The 22,976-nt window shown below is 34.4% G+C and overlaps 1 protein-coding gene across 1 annotated transcript in view; it reads right to left on the reverse strand.

The window, feature by feature from the left end:
• LOC126817265 (S phase cyclin A-associated protein in the endoplasmic reticulum-like) overlaps positions 1 to 22,976 on the reverse strand; it is an 82,192-nt gene that overhangs the window by 56,945 nt on the left and 2,271 nt on the right. The window contains exons 2-4 of the mRNA XM_050544079.2: positions 22,851 to 22,974; positions 21,728 to 21,948; positions 12,916 to 13,062 (exon numbers count right to left, since the gene is read on the reverse strand). Of these exons, the coding sequence (XP_050400036.1) occupies positions 12,916 to 13,062; positions 21,728 to 21,948; positions 22,851 to 22,907 (425 nt within the window). The 5' untranslated portion in view covers positions 22,908 to 22,974. The remainder of the gene's footprint in view (positions 1 to 12,915; positions 13,063 to 21,727; positions 21,949 to 22,850; positions 22,975 to 22,976) is intronic.

Genomic DNA, 22,976 nt, shown 5'->3' on the forward strand with positions numbered 1-22,976 from the left:
AAATTTTTTTTTAAAGTTATCAACAACATTTTAGCAAACCGGAAACATACTCATTTATTTTACAGAATTTTTAGTCGGATATCAGATTTTCTCCAAGAAAATAAAATTATTATTATTACTGTCATTATAATTTTATTTGTAAAGTGCTAATAATTCTGGTGACAAAAATCCCATCCAATTATATTATTTCTGCGTTATTAAAATGGTCCGATATTATCAACCTAAATTACATCAAGCAATGGATCATCAAATTATCCCTCAATAAAAACTACGCAAAATACAGCAGACCTTACTTGTCGATTTGTCATCTAAAAGGATGTCCCTTGAAATAGTTTCTGGAGAATGGAATGTTTTATTATAATTCTCCGAGCTAATGGACTCAGATTTATCCTCGTATAAAATTCTTCTCCGCTTCTGTTAATGGCTAATTTTGGACAATGCTGTCAGTTTCTGACGTGAGAGGTTCACCCTTTAAGCTTCATTAGTCCATTAGCCTTAGACAGGCCAACTTCCGATTGTAACCACGACATTCAGTTCAAACCATTCCAATAGTTCAAAGTGAAGATGAGTCTAATGTGTGTGTGTATATTTTATATAACTGTAGCAAGTTATGAAAGGTGGGTTAAAGTAGAACTAGGGGATCTCGTCAATAATTATACAGACTGTCTGGAATCAAACTGTGACAGTCGTAGGGATTTTTATAAAAAAAAATGTTTAGATCTACAAAATTACTAGTTCAGAATAGCAGAAGACTGATGGGTATAAAATCTGTATTCATTCATTCTTCATTCATTCTTTATTGTCATTCATTCAGCCATCTATCCATCAGACTACATAATTAGCCTACTAGCTCAGAATAGTAGAAGCTTTATAGTGGTGAAACATCCTGTATCCATTCTTCTTTCATTCGTAATCTATTGTCATTCATCCATCCATCCATTAGTGGTACAAAATTACATTGACCAGTGTCACAATATAAAGATAACCTGAAATCCATTATTGGTTAATTTGTACCTGAATAGTTTATCCTTGTTTGGTGTTGACTTACGACCCTAGAGGTTTATGGTTGGATCCTGGTGTTGACCAGGGTGGAGGGTGGATGACCGAATCGTTAGTGTGTGCACCTTGTATCATAAGGTATGTCATTGAGTCAACTGGTGTGGTTTTAATTTCCCTGTTTGTACGTGACAAAGAGTAGGGTCGCCTGTCCAACCTCCTGGGTTTTCTCCGGGTCCTCTGTTAGTCCCAAAATGACCTAGTTTGTGTCGAGTGGACATTAAACCCTCTCTCTCTCTTCTCTCTCTCTCTCTCTCTCAGGACCTAAAGCCTGACAAGCGTCTAGTTGTTGGGATGGAACAAAAATCCCAAACACACTGACATTTTATAAAAGAACCCTCATAATTATTCATCTTGTTTATTTTCAATAAGTTAAATACATATTAAACCTTTAAGCGTTTAATCCCATATACTGTGACATACGAACTATTGACAGATTATTGACTTAACTTATAATAACTATTATCTTTTTATATATATATTAATAATTATCGGTTCACTGGCGTGGTAATCCACAGCCACCAGGCCTGTTACTCCCTCTCCTAGCTACCCCCACCCACACACAGGCGGACAGACAGACACTCTGGATTCAATTTGATATAAGTCACCATATGTGTATTATTCAGTATTACAGGTCTTATATATCTGATCATCTGATGTGCTGTTCCAAATCTATATAATCTAAATTCTGGTTCAGTGATTAAGACATTGGTTGCTAACCTGGATATCCCGTGTTCGATCCTGGTGTGGGCCGAGATGGTTCCCCTTAATCAGATGTGCAAGACGGAGGGCCTGGCAAGGAACGACGTATAGTGGCTTCTTTGCCCACACCCACACTGGCTGAAACCCTGTGTACATATTGCACACTATATGGCGTATGCCCGAACTAAAAACAGGTCAACATTTCACAGCCCTTGCAGCACCACCTATAACTTTCGCTTAAATCTTTTTATTGAATCAAAGGTGTGAGATAATCTATCGCTGATATTTTGATTTCTTAATTAAATTAAATTTTAAATAATCATTTTAGCTACATTTTATAATATTGAATATAAATATACCTGTGGTCGAATATCAAAATCAGCCAATCCAATTAATAACAGTAAATGGATTTCAAAATCGATTTGAAGTACCTGAGTTAACGACCATTAAAACAATCAGGTGGCGTTGTTTTACCTGACGGGGGTTAAATCGGTATTTAGCTATAACTTTAACCTGTATAATTGTTATGTTTACTGGCCGATATTTAATGTTTATTGTGTACAGAAAGCGCCCTCTAATGGACCGGAAAAATTACATGAAAGCCACTGACAATAAACAAAAAACTTGTCGTTATCTGCATCCATTTTAAAGACAATAGCTTCATTCAGTGATTATATTCAAAACGAGTTGTAATGCTATGATTTCACTATGAATATAAGTGGCTATTAGGCGCTCCATTATAAACATGAAACAAGTTATAAAAACGCCTGATAGAGCGTGACATTACTTTCCTTGACGACCAATAAAAAATGCCAGCCAATCTGCTCTTGACGTTGATTGTTTTAAATAACGCTATTTAGTTAAAATGTTTTACGGTAAACTAAAATAACTATTTTAATTCAATACAAGGAAAATCACATGATAAATGATAATGTTGCCCCTAACGGCATAAGGCTTTTAGGGTTCAAAGAGTATGCAGACTAATAATAAAATCAACTATTAACGAACCCGGTGACATAAAGCAATTGTTATTTGTATTTTTTGGATTTTATTTTAAATAATCTTTTCCAACTAGGGACAAAAAATATTTTCATGGAGGTGACAGGGGTGGGGGCTCGAGAGAGAGAGAGAGAGAGTTTGAGTTTAAGGTCCACTCGACACAAACTAGGTCATTTCGGGACTTGCACGTAGGGATCTTTAGCAGTGGGAGGAAACCAGAGGACCCGGAGACAGGCGACCCTACTCCTTTTCACACACAAATGACAATAAGTAACTTTACATAACCTCTAACAACAATCCCTTAAAGTATTTAATTTTGATTTAAATAGTATTTTATTCATAAACAAATGGTATTGAGCAACAGGCTAGAAGCCTATATCAGTTCTTTCCATGATCATCAGAGATGTTTATTTTCAACATAAACTGTCATACACACTCAAAAATTGACAACATGTATTGACAATATTATAGTTGGCAAGGAATTAAAAAATCACTAACCCTATTATAAATCCCTCATATGATGATCAAAGAAAAAATGACAAGACATTTGTTACACTTTTTACACAACAATACTTCTAACTTTTAAATCTTTACAAATCCCTGTGGACCCTATAATGCAGGCTTTTAATCACTGAACATGGAAATAATTTTATCTGGGTATAAAATTAGGGAAATCACCATCTGACTAAATAGGCTACCGTGGGAGTTTAACGGTGTAGGTTTACATCCAGATAAAAAGATGAAACCGGGTGAGAATAAAGCAAGGAATCCAGAGTGAACCGGTGGTAATATGAGGTGGTTGATGAATTATTAAAGACCGGGGCGGAGAAATACAACACGTCTATAATGAGCCTTTTATTAATTCATAACTCATGGGGATCAAAAATCAAATCTTGCCCGAAAACATTGTCTACAGCAAACATTTATGGTATCAAAAATGAAATGTCTCTGTGTGAATCTTGATATGTAGGCCATTTTAGGATTAAAATAATCTATGTCTGGATGTTTGATAGTCATACAAGAAAACAACAAATCGTTTTATATTGGTCATTTTGTGATTAAAATAATTTTTGTTTTAATGTTTGAGATTAAAATAATTTATGTCTGGATGTTTGATGGTAATACAAGAAAACAAATCTTTTTATATTGGCCATTTTGTGATTAATTTGAATAACAAAATAATTTTTGTTTGAATGTTTGAATGTGATAAGAATTTTTATTTTTAAAATCTGGATTAAAATTTATAAATCAGCTTATAATCCTACTGTTGGACGGAGGACATGGCAAGGTACAATATATAGTCATTTGGACGGGACGAAAAACTGAGGTCCCGTGTACGTTTCTTTCACATTCGTTTAATATCAAATATTTGTTTAAACATTCGTAAAAAAAACATTTAAAATCACCCCAAACCATCTAATTTGTATTTGTGTCCAGTTTTAAGCTGACTGATTAATTTTGATAATGAATGGCCAATTTACAAGTATTTATCTTCCTGACCACTGTTCAAAAATGAATCATTATACCTCAATAATTAATTGGGTTATTTATTTTTAAACAGTGATTGAGAAATTAAAAACTTGTAAATTGGACACTCATTATCAAAATTGGACACAAGTACAAATTAGATAATTTTGGGTTATTTTAAATGATTTTTACAAATTTTTAAACAAAGATTTGATATTGAATGAATGTGAAAGAAATTAGTGGTAAATACACAACATTATGATACCCGGGTTACAGTGTACATACAAACCTTATATTGACTGGTAGCCAACTAATTAAAGAATCAGGGTTTTCAAACATTGTAGTTGAGAAATGTGTAGGTTTGTAACATTAGGTCCTGAATTCACAAAGGATTCTCCAACTTAAGTTAAGAGAGAGAGAGAGAAATGGGGTTTAACGTCCACTCTACACAAACTAGGTCATTTCAGGACTAACATATGGTTTAATTTTATTTCAATAATTCGCTTGCGCGTAGGGGTCTTTAGCAGTGGGAGGAAACCGGAGGATCCGGAGAAAACCCACGAGGTTGGACAGGTGACCCTACTCCTTGTCACGTACAACCATGGAATTCGGAACCACGCCAGTTGACTCAATGACAGGCCTTATGATACAGCGCGAGCGTGCTAACCATTCGACCACCCAACCCCCCGACTTAAGTTAAGAATTTACTCAACTTTCAATCACTGTTTATGAGAAATATCTTTGATCCAGAAACACAAAACTTTGCACATAGTTTCTTATTCATGTATTTGATACATTAAAACAACACAAGTTTTATAAAGGGCTATATTTTAGTTAAAATAAGGTGAACAATTTTGAGTAAATTCTTAACTTTTGTCTGAAAATGCTTTGTGAACTTGGGGCCTGGGGCCTGTTTCACAAAATTTTAACTAAGATAAAATCCAAATTTTAGTAATTTGATTGGATAATATTAGACTGATTTTAGTGCTTAGCCAATCAAAATTGAAGTATCTACTAAAATTTGGATTTTATCTTTAGTTAAGATTTGGAGGAACAGGGCCCTGGTTTGTAGATTGTCATAATATAGGCGTTATGTTTTAACTATACGAACAGCTGAACAAGCTTGTTTATAAATTAATAACAATAATGTTACTTTAAAGTCACATTAACTTGAAATAATAAAAGTCACACATAAGGCAATCTGATTAAAACACAGATCTATATTTCGTTTCATTTTTTTATACTTTCAATGGCCCACACTACATGAAGATCTGACCGGTCGTAGCGATAGGTCATGTCAGAGGTGATACGAGCGGCTTTTGACCCTATGACATCAGACATTTGATTAACCAATCAGCATTAATGTTACTAGTGGATTACCCACAGTATAGTGCAAAACACGACTAAAGCTCAGCGCAACAGACTGTTTCATTGGCTATTCCCTCACATCCTTCAGAACACGTCAATGATAACAATTCTTCCAGATCCTAGTGTAGTAAAGACAAGTTAAACGAAATGTTCAACTATAAAATCGAAACGAAATAGGATCTGTGTTATAATCAGATTGCACACAAGGAGTTTGATCAGGGGCTTGTAGGTGACTAGGAGTTTGGCCCCCTGCCTAAATTCACAAATGTTTTCTGGTTGTTTTAGTCTCCTCACAATGCCAAAAATCCCCTTTGCTCAAGCAAATTATTGAAATGAAATAGTGCTTAATGTCATTCTGAAAAAGTCTAGTTTCTGTTGAGCGGACCTTAACCTCAATTTCTGTCTCTGATCAGAGAGAGAGAGAGAGAGAGATAGAGAGATGGGTCTTTAGCAGTGGGGGAAAACCAACGAGGTTGGACAAGCGACCCTACTCCTTGTCATGTAAAACCAGGGAATCGAAACAACGCCAGTTGACTCAATGACAGACTTTATGATAAAACACGTGTTAACCATTCGGCCATCCAACCTCCCTTATTGAAATGAAATAGTGTTTAACATCCCTCTGAAAAAGTCTAGTTTCTGTTGAGTGGACGTTAACCTTGATTTCTTTCTCTGATCAGACAGACGAGAGAGAGGACACAGTTGAAGGAGGTGATTGTTTTAGGAAGGCTAGGGCCTAGGAGGTGGTAGTAACTAGAAACAACAGCAGGTGAAACTTCATTATTACAACTAACATGGTAGAAAATCTGAAAAAGGTGAAAATGGCTTCATTCCCTTGTGTCTTTACAAACAACAATCAGCTTTAAGCATTCGTCCAGAATGGCTCCAGGGAGAAATCATTATCTGGGCTATAATGACGGAAAGTGGCAAACTGCTGGTGTACAAACTTGTATAGGTGTGATATTTTCATTAGTCATTCTCGACCGCTGTGTAAAATTATAGATGAATCACTTTAATAGCCACGGAAAACAATTTCATGTTTAATTTTCGCACGTCTAATTTCATATTCCAAAATTTTATGGGCTACTGGTTAAAATAAAACAAAAAAAAAAATCTGTAGTTTTTTTTTTTTCACAACTTTTCATCTGAACTGTAGTTTAAGTGTTAATTGAAGTGATAGACAAAATTTTATTTTCCAAAATTTTATGGACCACTGGTTAAAATAAAATAGAAAAATGATCAGTAATGGTTTTTTTTCATAAAGGCCAATTTGAACGGTGTTAGTTGAAGGGATAGACAAAGGCAATTATTAATTACAATGACACAGGGTGGCTGTTTGTCTGTTCACAAAGAACAGGTAATTAGGCTAGGAGTGAACTTAACGACAGGTTAATTGGTTGAAGATGTAATGACCATTGATGATAGATTATATAATACACGGGTAGATTAACCAGATTACCTGGATACAGGTGACAAATTAAAATGGATAAATAAATCACTTGACAATTGAAAAATTTGTAAAAACAAATGAGGAAGAAATAGTGAAATGGGGTTTAACTGCCACTCGATACACACTAGGTCATTTCTGGACTAATTTACGGTTCAATCCTATAATTTGCTTGCACGTAGGGGTCTTTAGCATTTGGAGGACATGTACCCCCTCCTCCCGAAAAACTATAATCCAACCTTATCAGTAAATAAAATATTCAGTGAATATTTGCTAGGAATAAATTAAAGATATAGATTTGTAATAATACAGGTAACTTATGGATATGATTCACTAAGTTTATTAACTGCCATGTTTCAATGAGGCTACTCTTAGGCTTACAGAGAGAGAGAGAGGGAGAGAGAGAGAGAGAGAGAGATGGGGTTTAATGTCCACTCAACACAAATTAGATCATTTCGAGACCAACATATGGTTCAATATTATTTCAATAATTCTTTAGCAGTGGGATAAAACCAGAGGACCTGGAGAAAACCCACAAGGTCGGACAGGTGACCCTACTCCTTGTCACGTACAGACCTTATGATACAGTGCGCACATGCTAACCATTCGACCATCCACTCCCCCACCCTCAGGCTTAGTGAATGATATCCATAAGTTGTCCGTGTTACATATTTCTGTCACTAAATACATTTCAAATGTCTAGATTGATGATTACATGTTGAAGAAACAATAATAACATAAACTTCTAATTAAATATAAATTGGTATATTAGATGTTGATACTATGGTAACCTAATTAAATATAAATTGGTATATTATATGTTGATACTATGGTAACCTAATTAAATATAAATTGGTATATTATATGTTGATACTATGGTAACCTAATTAAATACAAAGTGGTATATTAGATGTTGATACTATGGTAACCTAATTAAATACAAAGTGGTATATTAGATGTTGATACTATGGTAACCTAATTAAATACAAAGTTGTATCATTAGATGTTGATACTATGGTAACCTAATTAAATGCAAAGTGGTATATTAGATGTTGGTACTATAGTAACCTAATTAAATATAAATTGAAATATTAGATGTTGATACTATGGTAACTAATTAAATACAAAGTGGTATATTAGATGTTTATACTATGGTAACCTCATTAAATATAAATTGGTATATTAGATGTTGATACTATGGTAACCTAATTAAATATAAAGTGGTATTATTAGATGTTGATACTATGGCAACAGAAAGAAACAATAATTGTTGTGTTTATAAGAAAACGAAGAATGTGGCATCAATAGTGATGTAGTTTATGAGGTGACCTATTGGAGCAGGCACCGTCAGAAAGGCTATTAAGAGATTCGCTCATCAAAATCCACGAGAAATGTCAAAGAGTGGACTAACGGGACCTTTTTACTGTTGATATTTCTGTAAGCGGCCATATTGTACGTTTTAACATCAATCTAGCGTTAATCAAACTATGGTGGTCCGTGGAATAGTAACAAGATGTCTGATACTGAACAAACACCGACTCAAATTAATGCCAGTTTTAACCGCCAAGTTTTTTTAACTTTAAAAGGTTACAAGAAATATAAGAGTCGTAATTCAACAGACTTTCTAACTTTATCTAAAATTAAAATCACAACCCAACACCCTTCTAATATCCACCAAATTTCCGAACTATTTTCAACAAAACTTTACAGCAAAATTTAAACGTTTGTCCCTGTGAGATTTTTTTTCCTCCTACATTTTTCATTCTACAGAATTTTTATTTTAAAACATGCTCTTAGCCTTACAAGTCTGATAAACAAACGTTAAAATAAGGCGACTGTCACAGACAATGTCTGGTATACATGTAGAATCAGACTTTGTTAGTCACAATTCGTGACTAGATACTTAAATTTTGATTGGCTAAGCACTAAAATCAATCTAATATTATCCAATCAATTACTTAAATTTGGATTTTATCTTAGTTAAAATTTTGTGAAACAGGCCCCAGGTGTCCGTCATTATGTCCTCAACAGATTTATCATATTCAGTGTATTTTATTTATTTATATTTAAAATATTTAAAAATATAAAAATCTGGGCTCAACAGTAGTACAAACAGATTATAAGCAGCATTAAGAAGTGGTTTATTTTTCATAACATTTCAGGTGGTATGACCGTTTTTCAAATGATACAATTAATTAATCCTGTGTTGTCTCGATATACACAATGGCAGTAATGTCAAAGGAATTTCAAATTTTTACGATGTACAAATAATGATTTTTTTAAACAGAAGATTAACAGAGAGAGAGAGAGAGAAATCAGGTTTAATGTCCACTCGCTACAGACTAGGTCATTTCGGGACTAACACATGGTTCAATTTTATTTCAATAATTTGCATGCGCATAGGGTCTTTAGCAGTGGGAGAAAACCCACAAGGTTGGACAGACGACCCTACTCCCTGTCAGACAACCGACGAATCGAAACTACACCAGTTGACTCAAAGATAGAACAGACCTTATGATACATCGCGCAGGTGCTAACCATTCGGCCATCCAACCCCCCAAAATTAACAGAGTACAACAATTAGACTTTAGAGTAATTGGGGTGTTTCAAATACATCTATAATCCTTACAATCCTTATTTCCAAACTGGCCTATCAGTGGATTTCTTGTTAATCTTATAGTTTTACTTTAAAATAATTCAAGATTTGGATATCATAAAATTACAGTAACCTCAGCAACGATAAAGCGGTAACCATGGTAACCTCACCAACAGTAAAGATATAAAATCTTAATTTTTACTTCAAGATTTTGAAACTATGGATAAAGTCCAAAAAGTCATTTATACGCAAATCCTGTTAATAAAATCAATATACATTCTCAATATTTTCTTAAATATCCACAAACCTAAAATATTTTAATAATTCAGATCTTTGGTTGATCAAGAGCTGAATCTTGGAGTAGGATTTTAATCCCCTAACCAATTAAAAGGCTGAATCAATCCCCTAACCAATTAAAAGGCTGAATCTTTAAAGTAATTTAGTTTAAAGTTGCAATTTCATATTTTTAAGTTATATTTATTAAATTTATTAAAATAAAGCCTTAAAATAGATGGTAGCTATAAACAGTCCTACCTTGTTAAAGAATAATCCTATTAATCCTATAATTCACTATTGCCAGTTGAGAAATTGGCAAAAATATCATTTTCAACTGCAAATTCAAAAGTTTGAAGATAGCTATTCCATGGGGGGGGGGGGGGGGAATAGAAAAACAAGGGAGGTAATTGTGTTATTATTTCCGGGGTCAAAGGATTTTTAAGAGGGAGAATGATACCTATGGTCGTATAATAGTGAGTTGACAACCTATTGAGCAAAAGTCATAGAAATAATTATGTTTTGACTTTTTTTTAGAAAATATGAAATTATCGCTTTAAGCTTTTGTGCATTAGGCCCTTAATCTGAGTACATACAGGTAAACCCTGAAAAAAGGAACTTTAAAATACCTGACCTGTCGATCCAGGTAAAACTCATTTACAACAAGTAAAATCTGAAAGTCGTTCACTTAAAGTTTACGACCGATTGTATTTATTAAGGAAGGTAAGAAAACACAATAGAATTGGGTGGGCTGGAGTTGAATGGCGTGCATTGTTTGTAGACAGCTCCCCAGAGATATCTAACAGTGTTCAATATTCTCCAGGTAAAACAACAAGAACATGAGGAAAACAAAAAATAATTCACTCGACATCTTCTTCAACTTTCTATCTCTGTCAGTGATCCATCAAAAATCTGTTTAGTTTTCTGAAACCAATTTTCGCTTGAACTATTGAAATGAAATCAAATTTAACGTCTTACTGTTCTACACAAACTGGGATAATGAAGACTGGCATAGGCCAAGCAGTGTGCTATGAGGGTATTTGGATTGGCAGTGGCGTTTTTGCACACTCTTAATCAGATATCAACTGCCAAGGATTATATTACATGTATACCAATGTGTATACAGGACCCTCACTTATCATCCTATTCCAATAACTAGATACTGTTGCTTGCCATTTAACTATTGAACCAATAACCAATTAGAGAGAGAGAGAGAGAGAAATGGGGTTTAACAGCCACTCAACACAAACTAGGTCATTTCGGGACTAACATATGGTTTAATTTTATTTCAATAATTAGCTTGCGTGTAGGGGTCTTTAGCAGTGGGAGGAAACCGGAGGACCCGGAGAAAACCCACGAGGTTGGACAGGCGACCCTACTCCTTGTCACTTACAACCGGGAATTCGAAGCCACGCAAACCTATTAGAGGTCAATAGACCAACTTGATATGCTGGCAATAAATTAGCAGGTATCGAGAATATAATATTCCTACTATTGTGTGAACATATTGAAAAACAACATTCTTTTAAATTAGACCTTATATATGCATGGTTTTAAAATATTTTTTTTTTTTCTCTGAATTTTTTTTTTTTTTTTTAGCAATAGAAAGAAATAGTTGTTTTAAGTTTTAGCAAGAGACTAATTGATAGAATATTTGTTTTAGCAGGAAATAAATTGAAATTAATATCTGTATTTGCAAAAAAGTAATTGAAAGGGCTATTGTTTTTATATTCATAAAGTAATTAAAAGAAAATATTTGTTTTTAGTCAGAAAGTAACTGAAACAATATTGTTTTCAGCAATATTATTTAAAAAAGTAATTGAAAGAAATATTTGCTATCTAACTAAAAGAATTATTTAAAAATAACTTTTTGAAGTAATTCGCAGGTGCTGCTTGGGTAACATTACATGTTTACTGTTTTACCAGACTTTCTTTTATAGATGGTGATATTTTGACAACTTATTAATCGCAACAGATCAAATTTTCACAAATTGTCATTTAGTAAAATAAATTGGACCAAATCACCACTTGCTAGCAACTAAAACTCTTCAACATCAGCCTGACCAACAACATTTTCACAAAACAGATTTTTAAAATTAATTTTAGCATCACTACTGCAAATAACTCAATGGACAAAATATTTAAATGACCCCCTAAAAAGCATACATGACTTTTGCTGCCTGTCTACAATTAGTTGAATTAGCTCCATTTGAGAAGACACGAAGGTAGTTCACAGACATTTTAATTCCCATTTCCATTATTTTATCAGAAAAGTATAAGCTTACTGCAAATATACTTCCACTTTCATTTTCACATGTAATGAAATTAATGCAAATATACTTCCACTTATATTTTCACATGTAATGAAATTAATGTAAATATACTTCCACTTCCATTTTCACATGTAATGAAATTAATGTAAATATACTTCCACTTATATTTTCACATGTAATGAAATTAAAAATGTTTAAAGATACATAAGTTAAGAGTTTAATAAAAAGTTGGTCATTCTTTCTATAATAATTCAAAAATAGATGATAAAAACAGAGAAAATATTCAAATTACTTCATTCTGAGCCAAATTATCACTGTTTGTAGTTTTGACAAGATGTGTGCATAGTGGTAACCAGGGCACTGGTATATTCGAGACTTAGTCTCGCTTTCCCATATTTAAATTAAATTTTTAAATGTCAAACCGTTCTAATCTAGTTAAAATCTTGAGTATCCGATGCCATCGAAAGTTGATTATGGTTTTGTTGTGTTAATTAAAGACCTGCAATAGGCAGATTTAGCTCTTGCATAATGATGTTTAATTAGTCTTTGTGTGTATGAAACAGTTTTAGAATTGCATAACAAAACAGTACACTAATCTTTCAATATGGTGGCCAGTCATGACGGAGAGCTTTTCTTAAAGTTTATAGTTCTCTGCTTGCAAAATGCCCAAAAAGATACCCCCCCCCCCTTAAATTATTAAATTAAATTTTTGTAATAAATTAGAGTTGTCTTACCTCTTAGACATGAATTTAGTCATGGCTATTAATAGACCAAGACTCTGTTGTAGAAATTCTGCAGCTTCTTTATCATCATCTATAGGTCCACGGACACTACTAAAAAACTGTCGCAATTTGTCAATGACACCCACGCTGATTACGTAGCTGAAAATATATAAAATATAATATTAATGACATACACGCTGACTACGTAGGTGAAAATGTACAAAGTATCATATCAAATGACACCCACGCTTATTACGTTGCTGAAATTATATAAAATAAAATATCACATCCATTTGTAATACACGTTTCCTGATCTCGGCATTAGAAGAAAAAGGAAATGAATAAATAAGTAAAAAAAAATTATGTTCTAAAAGTGGCTAAATGAACACGGGCTGGATCACAAGTCACCAACCAGGAAGTCCCAAGTTCGTTGCTGGTGTTGGCCGAGATGTGGAAAGCAATCTTATCTTTAGCTCTACGATATAGAAGTAGGGTAGAATACTTTCTTTACTTGCACCCCCTATCATTTTCAAATGGAGAATTTCCAGCAACACCAAGGAATTTAAATACCTTCATACAACAGTCTGTCCCAATCTGAATTGTAGCTTTGTCATATTATGAGAACAACAAGCAGTCAATTGTAGCTTTGTCATATTATGAGAACAACAAGCAGTCAATTCTAGCTTTGTCATATTATGAGAACAACAAGCAGTCAATTCTAGCTTTGTCATATTATGAGAACAACAAGCAGTCAATTCTAGCTTTGTCATATTATTAGAAAACTTAGCAATATCCATTTATAATAATAAATAATGAATTCCAGCTTTAATTTGTAATATTATTATCAAACCAATTAGCAATAATAATTTGTAATAATGAATAATGAATTCCAGCTTTAATTTGTAATATTATTAAAACAATCAGCAATAATGATTTTTTATAATGAATTCTAGCTTCGTATTGATAATTTGTTAAAATGAATTCTAGCTTTTTAATAATAATTTGTAAATTGGCGTGGTTTCGAATCCCCGATTGTACGTGACAAGGAGTGGGGTCGCCAGCCTAGCCTTGGGTTTTCTCCGGGTCCACCGGTTTCCTCCCACTGCTAAAGACCCCTAAGCGCAATCGAATATTGAAATAAAAATTGAACCATATGTTAGTCCTGAAATGACCCAGTATGTGTCAAGTGGACGTTAAACCCCATTTCTCTCTCTCTCCCTTTGTAATAAAATATAAGAACAATTTCAACAATTGCAGTTTTGTAATATTACTAAAACAATTAGCAAATGAACAATAAAGATAATATGCTAACAAAGTCACTTGAAATAGTAGTCAATTAGCAATGAACTATAAAGATAATGTGCTAATACAATTCACTTGAAATATCATAGTAGTCAATTACTGAATATCAAATATTGATATACACACAGACAAGGTCTTATTATTAAATTGTGTAAGTTGTAACAATACTAGGGACACCGAGAGAGAGAGAACGGAGTTGGGGACTATTAGCTATGAATACTCCAAAATCTTGTACTAATTATTGCCACCAACATCTCCCTTGTTATTGAAATGAAGAGGTTTTAATTTAAAGAGATTTAGTTTGCTGCCTTCATTATGTTCCTCGAAGACCTCTGTGAAGATGATTAAAAGAGTCAGCCAACAAAGAAGGGGATAATGGGGCTAATTATGCCTCGTCACAATCCGTACAATAAAACTGGCGTTGACTGAACTCTCTTCTACAGCAAGCATGACATTGGCAAGAGGATTTGAACATCATCAATCGAAGCGCACTTCCTGTAGTGTAGTCCTAAAACCATGTTGGATTGAGTTACAGGAATTGCTTTATCAAAACTGTCCAAATTCTCATTTAAAACGGCATCACCAACAGAATGCACCATATAAGAAGACACGCACCCGCGAAGAAGTTAATTTAAGAAGCATTGAAGCAGGGGGATAAGGGGAAGCTTGCTCTTTCATCACAAATCAAAAGTTACAGGAAATTAGAAAGGGTCGGGTCAAGTCTGCTCAATAGCGTTACATGTCTCATTGGCCAGCTTTTGTCGTTGAGTAGATAATCTCCAATTAGCGCTACATCGCACTGTATTCTCCCACTTTCTTCACTCACATCTCGTACATGTGCATCAATGCTTTTACTGAATGAGATTTAGTGATGTCTTGGCTGATGGGTTAAAATCTAAAGACAGCCATATAAATATTCTGAGATATTCTGGCTATTTTAAAACAGAAACTGACCGCTCATTATTGCAATCATTGTTTTCTATATTTAACTGTTATTTTGCACAGAACAGTAAGACATTACCGGTATACCCCCATTTCATTTTGTTATTTTGCATGGGAGAGAAAAGAGAGAGAGAAATGGGGTTTAACATCCACTCAACACAAACCAGATCATTTCGGGACTAACATATGTTTCAATTTTATTTCAATAATTCGCTTGCACACAGGGATCTTTAGCAGTGGGATGAAACGGAGGACCCGAAGAAAACCCATGAGGCTGGACAGGCGACCCTACTACTTGGGGAATCGAAACCATGCCTGTTGACTCAATGACAGATCTTATGATACAGACCTTATGAGCCATCCAACCCCCTATATTTTTTTTATTTTGTATGGGTGTTAAAACATACTATATTATGGTCATACACAAACTGTGTTAAAGGGGCAGTAGGTAGGATTTAGATAAAGAGCTGACAGTTCTCGCTATAATAGTTCAAAAATAGATAATGAAAACAAAATATGCTGAAAATTTCAGTCAAATTGCATCACTCTGAATCGAGATATTAGCCATTGAATTTTAGGCTAGTCTCTGTCGTCATTACTGATGTTGGTACATATATGATTATCAACTTATATGTTAAATTATCCATCACAAAATGTATTCAAATCCAGTAAATATCGCAGGCTAATGATAGCATCGAGAGTTGATAAGTTAATTAATGTCTAATTAATAATTTAGATGACATTTAAGGCCTAAAGAAAGACCTGCAATAGGCAGATCTAACTCTTGCATAATGTATGTTTAAATAGAACAAATGAAAATGCTAATTCTTAATTTAGCCGTCTAACAAATTAACCTTTGTTCACAAAATAGGATCTATCATCCGGACATAAACAATGGATATTATTACAGAACATGACAAATACATGATTTCCTTAAAGATACATTATGTAAGATTTAGATGAAGACCTGGCCGCTCTTGCTATAACTATAATAGTTTAAAAATAGATAATGTAAAATGAACATATTGAAAAGTTCATTCAAATAAGTTATGAGTGTTTTAAGATGCAGCACAGATTATATATTATTGTAGCAACGGTACTTGACAATCGAGACTAAGGCTTGATTTTTCATTTTATTGTTAATTTTAAAATCTTGCAGGTGTCATAATCCATTTAAATCTCGGCCATTTGATGGTCTGGAGAATTTAATTTGCTTCACTTTACACGTTTGAAACTTTGAACAAATGTAATGAAATGTCCTACTGTTCTGCTCCGACTGGGCTAATGAAGAGGGGCATACTTCATACAGTGTGCCATGAGGGAAATTTTTGCGCGTGTGTGTGAAATAGCTTATTTAACGTCCACTTCCACCGAAGTGATTTTGCAGACAAGAATTTTTTGCGCTACAGCCCAGTCTTATATTGTATTCCAAGTGTCAAGGGACATTTGAGCTAAGCCTATGAATATATAGCAATGCAACGGGGTTTAAACATACATTATGCAAAAGTTAAATCTACCTATTGCAGGTCTTTCTTTAGACCTGAAATGTTTTCTAAATTATTAATTAGACATTAATTAACTTTTCCAGGCCATAATCAACTCTCAATGGCATCGGATTTTGCACCGACCGCGGAGCTATCGTCTGTGAATATATAAAAGCAATGATATACTACTATATATATATGTATATTTCCCCTGCTGGTTTCTAACTGAAAGGTCAGAATAAATAATAGAATTCTAAATCAATCACATAGAGTTTTATATAGTTCTAAATATAAACTTGTCTGTAACATCCATTTCTAAATCAAAGCAAAAAAAAAAAAAATTAAAAAAAATCCAGACAATTTGTTTTCGTCTGTTTTCTAAGTCGATAAATATTTAGCCCAGACTCAAAAGTATTTCAAGCTTGATCCAAAAATTATCTTGACAGGATTCTTAAAAAAAAAAAGATAAAAGAAAAGGATGATTTTTTTTTTGAAGACAATGGGAAAGATAGCCTCAAGTCAAGTGTAATTAATAGATGATGATGATGATACCTGACCACGCCCGCTAGGCCACGAATAACTGCTTTCTAACGACAGGACAATGACAGGTCTGTTTCCTGATTGAATTTACGGATTTGGAAAGGCTGCGGTTATGTGATAGCGAACATCCGTCAAAATATCATCAGCCAGAAAATTTGTCTCCAATGAAAAGTAATTTGCTGTCATCACATTCGACACACGGAAATAGAGGCTGTCTCGATTTTCAAACAGCACACACAATAAGACAGCTATACGGGATATATTTCTGTTATCAAAACATGACCGTTAACAAATAACAATTGACCTGGATAACCAAGACCAATATTTCATTTATAAATCATCAACATCGTGAAATACAGTCGGGAGATTTATTATAAAGACAATAACAGAGTTTTTTATTGGACAATATAATCATTACTTTATTAAGCTAGAGACTAATCATTATATGTAACGCGATACCTAGGTCTCGTGTGTTTATTTATTCTCCTAGACCCCCTATCAATCATAGTAAAATATTACAACAATGGCCGTGAAACTCTGTAGTTGATCCATATAAATGATGAACACAAATAATTAATTAATCTCATGTTAAATGTATTAAAGGTTTGCTCTATGATTGAACTTTGTGAAAAGAAGTTTATCAAGTTTCTATAAATTAATCAAAACATAAAAATCAGATGATATAATCTCTCATTTCTACCAGGATTGATTATAAAACTACTGCATCTAACTTTGTGGAATATAATAGGTCACTTCGGGACTAACACCTGGATCAATTTTATTTAAACAATTTGCTTGTGCGTAGGCCATAGGGGTCTTTATCAGTGGGAGGAAATAGATTGGACAAATGACCCAATCCTGGTAAATGTTTATTTTGTCTTAAATATTGGATATCAGAAGCCTACCTTTTCCCGGTAAGGTCACAACATCAATGTTGATTTGAATTGACAAATAATTTGTGTTTTCAACGTGTAAGACTTTAGATGATATTGAGTTAAGAGTCTTAGTTACTTTAACTATATCTTCATGACAATGAACAAATACTAGCCTAGGTTGACCATAGTTTAATGACTATGAACAAACACTAGCCAAGATCTACTATATTTCAATGACTATGAAAAAGAAATTTAATTCAATCAAATATGAAACCTACTAAACCTATTCTGGTAATTATAAGACAGTTCAATAATCAAGTGATTTTATGATAGATTTTTTTTTTTTTTTTATTATAGATGCAGGAATTAAAGGGGCATCATGTAAGATTTAGATAAAGAGCTGACTGATCTCACTATAATATTTCAAAAATAGATAATCCAAAATGAATATATTGAAAACTTTATTCAAATTACTTTATTTTTTAGCTAAGTTATCAATTGTTGTAGTTTTGACAAGATGTGTGCATTGATTGTAACCATCGTACTAGTCATTAGAGTCTTAGCCTTGTTTTTTCATTGCTGTTTGAATGGCATTTAGTAATTGAACACATGAAAATAGACACAAAAGTTCTATGGATAAACAATTACTTTATCATTAAATGGCTGAACCGTTCTAATCTTCTTAAAATCGAAGCCAGCCAATGCCATCGACAGTTGATTCTTGCCATGTTATTAAATGTCTAATTAATAACTAACATAACATTTAAGGCCCAAATAAAGACCTGCAAAAGGCAGATTTAGCTCTTATATAATGCCTGTTTAAGTGATGGTAGTGTATTGAATAGGACTGATAGAAAAAAAAAAGACAGCTCAGGGGAGGTAACTCCAATTTTCTACATCTTATATTTCCCCAACATTCAACAGGGCTTGTGAAATTACCAATGTAAATATGTCAGGAGCACCAAGAAATTCAAGACTAACACTGTGTAAATTTTTATCTCATAAAATGGAGCTTGGCTCTTTAGCAGTGGTGGAATTAAAACCAGAGAGAGAGGGGTGGGGGCGTTTAATGACCATTCTACACAAACAAGGTCATTTCGGGACTAACATATGGTCTGATTTAATTTCAATAATTCGATGGCGAGTCTTTAGCAGTTGGAGGAAACCAGAGCACCCGGAGAAAACCTACGAGGTTGGACCCTACTCCTTGTCACGTACAACAGGGCAATGGTCCAACTTGTACATCACTCATTATGCTTGAGAAGTTCATAGTAATGAAAATGAATTCGGTGTCCTTGGTTCTCAAGGGTAGTGTCTTGCATGGAATCACATTTACTAAATGAACAAGTAAGCCTTCGATATGTGTTCTTGACAATTTACAAATTCGACCTTAGCTCTAGCAGCCAATCAATATGTAGCATGTTAAAGATGCATTAAAGCTTGGTCACCTGATAATCTGGAGAGTTGAGTACAGGCTTGTCATGTTAATAAATGTCTAAATATTTTATAAGATTTGAAGCCAGAAATGAAATGAAATGAAATGGGGTTTAATGTCCTACTGTTCTGCTCCAAACCTGGGCTAATGAAGACGGGCATACGCCATACAGTGTGCTATGAGGGAAATTTTGCCCGGACAGCGGCACTACGGCCTACTCTTATATCGAATTCCAACTGCCAAGGGACCTTTTACGTGCACGCCAATGTGTACACGGGACCTCGGTTTTTCGTCCCATCCGAACGACTAGACAGCTTTCCTTGTCAGCCCCTCCGTCCTGCATCACTGACAAGGGAGAACCACGCCGGAAAACCTGGATGAACTTTCTCGGCCAATGCAGGGATCGAACACCCGACCTCCAGGCTAGCGAGCTAGCGTCTTACCCACTTAGCCACGTGATCCCCATTTGAAGCCAGAAAAAAGAACTAATTTAAACTTATTTCAACATACATTATGCTAAATCTGCCTATCGCAGATCTTTCTTTAGGACTGGTTTGTTGTATAAATTATAAAATAGACATTTATTTACATGACAAGACCATAATCAACTCTCGATGGCATCGGATGGCTCTGATTTTAACTAGATTAGAACGGTTTGGCGATTTAATGATTACATTTAAAAATGGGGAATGGAGGCTTAGGTTCGAATATACAGCACCGTGGTTACGATAATAAACATTCAATGTATACATCTTGTCAAAACTACAAATATTGATGACTTCGCTATACTGCAATATTTAGCGGATTGGAATACATTTTGTGAAAGATAATTAAACGTAAAAAAGGATAATCGAGACTTTCGTTTCTATCGTACTGAATTTAGTAATGATGATCGAGGCTAGCCTACAATTCAAAAGGTAATATCTCAGTTTAGAGTGGAGCAATTTGACTGACCTGTTCAGCATATTCTATATACGTTATCTATCTTTTAAACATTATAGCGAGAACTGTCAACTTTTTATCAAATCTCCAATAATTCCCATTTAATTGATTGTGGTTTTATTAGGCAGTGGAGTCTCCACCAACTCTTGTTATTGCCAAGGATTCCGTTACGTGCACGCATACACGGGACATTGGTTTTACGTCCAATCTGAATGACTAGACACTGTTCCTTGTCAAGCCCACCAATGCGACCTCTGACTAGGGAAAAACATGGCAAAAATTCCTGAGGAAATCTCCAGGCCAAACATCGTGATTAGTGAATCTACACCACACTGGATTGCCATAGCTGATGTGTGAATAAGTGGAAACATTTCTTCATATCCAAAATTCCAAAAAGCTGGCTTTTAAACTTAAAACAGAGATCCTATTTCCTTTTGTTTTATATAGTTCAAAATTTTGTTTTACTTGTCTTTACTACACCAGGATCTGGAAGACTTGTTATATAGGCAGCATTCTGGATGATTTGAGGGGTTAGTTAATGAAACGGTCCGTTACAATGAGATTTTGGCGTGAGGTGCAAGGAACTGTGGGTAACCCACTAGAAACATCAACACCAATTGATTAATCAAATGTCTTATGTCATAGGGTCAAAAACTGCTCGTATGACGTCTGACGCGACCTATCACCACAACCGGTCAGATCTTCATGTAGTGTAGGCCATCAAAAGTATAAAAAAACCAAAATGAAATATAGATCTGTATTTTAATCAGATTGTTTAAACTGCAAACCAAAACTAAATTCAAATGTAAACAAAAAGAAATCTGTATGAAAGAGAATGGGGTTCCTCCGGGACTAAATCATATCATTGAGCCATCCATTGTGAATCCAAATGACATATGAAGAGCCCCGGGGAACAACATCTAAGTCATTTTTTCAACGAACCCCAGTTAATGGCACCATCTGGTAGCAAATTGTATAAGCTTTCTGTGGAACAATCAATTTCAGGTAAAAATGATCGGAGTCGCATCGAACCAAGGCCCTTCTGAAATGGCCTCCCGGAATAATACCCTTTATTTGACCTTAATTTGGCTGAAAAGTGGAAGTCAGTTGTTGTACTGGTAATTATGATTCGTATAAACATCATTGTTGTTCTGTTCACGTCAGGCATACTCGTCCAAAAGTCTGTTTTGCCTTTTATGCGAAAAGACAAAAATGTGACTTAGATCGTTCTTCCCCTGGACTCTTCATGTTTTTGTCACTATCGGGATCAGTCTTGTATCATAACATTACTAAATTCTACGAACCTGATAAAGTCATTTCCTCTGTTTACAAACGCATCGCCACTACTACTCATTCTCTCGATTGAAGCTTCGCTACATTTAGTCGTGGGATTATTCTTCGCTAGTCTTGTTAATATCGTAGCGATCAGTTGCATCAGATTACCCGCTACTGGGTCAGATGGTAGCTTCTGACCTCCAGGCACGGATGGTGAGATTGGACGAACTGGAGTATCAGGAATCACCAACTATAAATGACAAAATAATAAAAATTACAAAATGCATAATTCAGAATTTTATAAACCACCCATAAGATTTTGGGTAGCAGACTTCGCTTCTAGTAGAAAAAAAAAAAATAACTTTGCACCAAGTTCAATTATATAGTGATATAAAAGATGTGACCACTCGACTATCAAACCACATTAGAGGAAGGCTGGCATTTATATGAGATAGAGAGAGATGGGGGATTAACGTCCACTCAACACAAACCAGGTCATTTCGGGACTAACATATGCTTCAATTTTATTTCAATAATTCGATTGGGCGTAGGGGGTCTTTAGCAGTAGGAGGAAACCACAGACTCCGCGAAAACCCACGAGGTTGGATAGGCGACCCTACTCCTTGTCACGTACAACCAGAGAATCGAAACCACGCGAGTTGACTCAATGACAGACCTTATGATACAACGCGCACGCGCTAACCACTCAGACATCCAACCCCCCATTGTCACATACAAGTGTGGGACAGACCTTATGGTCTAACGTACATGTTCGACCACACGACTATCAAACCACACGGGAGGATGGCTGCCATTTATAAAAGTTCTCTCTTAATGTTGACTCAAAGTATAAAAGTTCTATCTTAATGTTGACTCAAAGTATAAAAGTTCTATCTTAATGTTGACTCAAAGTATAAAAGTTCTATCTTAATGTTGACTCAAAGTATAAAAGTTCTATCTTAATGTTGACTCAAAGTATAAAAGTTCTATCTTAATGTTGACTCAAAGTAAAAAAGTTCTCTCGTAATGTTGAACTTAAAGTATAAAAGTTCTCTCTAAGTGTTGACTAAAGTATAAAAGTTCTCTCTAAATGTTGACTAAAAGTATAAAGTTCTGTCTAAATGTTGACTGAATGTATAAAAGAATACTTACAGATAATCTATGTATCAGATGATCAACCAGTAAACCCATTTTATTACTAAATAACATATAATGACTGTTTTCATAACTTCCTTTACAAGCTATACGATATACTTCACACGCATGACTTAATAATCT

Source organism: Patella vulgata, chromosome 4 (assembly GCF_932274485.2).
Source record: "Patella vulgata chromosome 4, xgPatVulg1.2, whole genome shotgun sequence".
In the NCBI taxonomy this organism is placed as follows: domain Eukaryota; kingdom Metazoa; phylum Mollusca; class Gastropoda; family Patellidae; genus Patella; species Patella vulgata.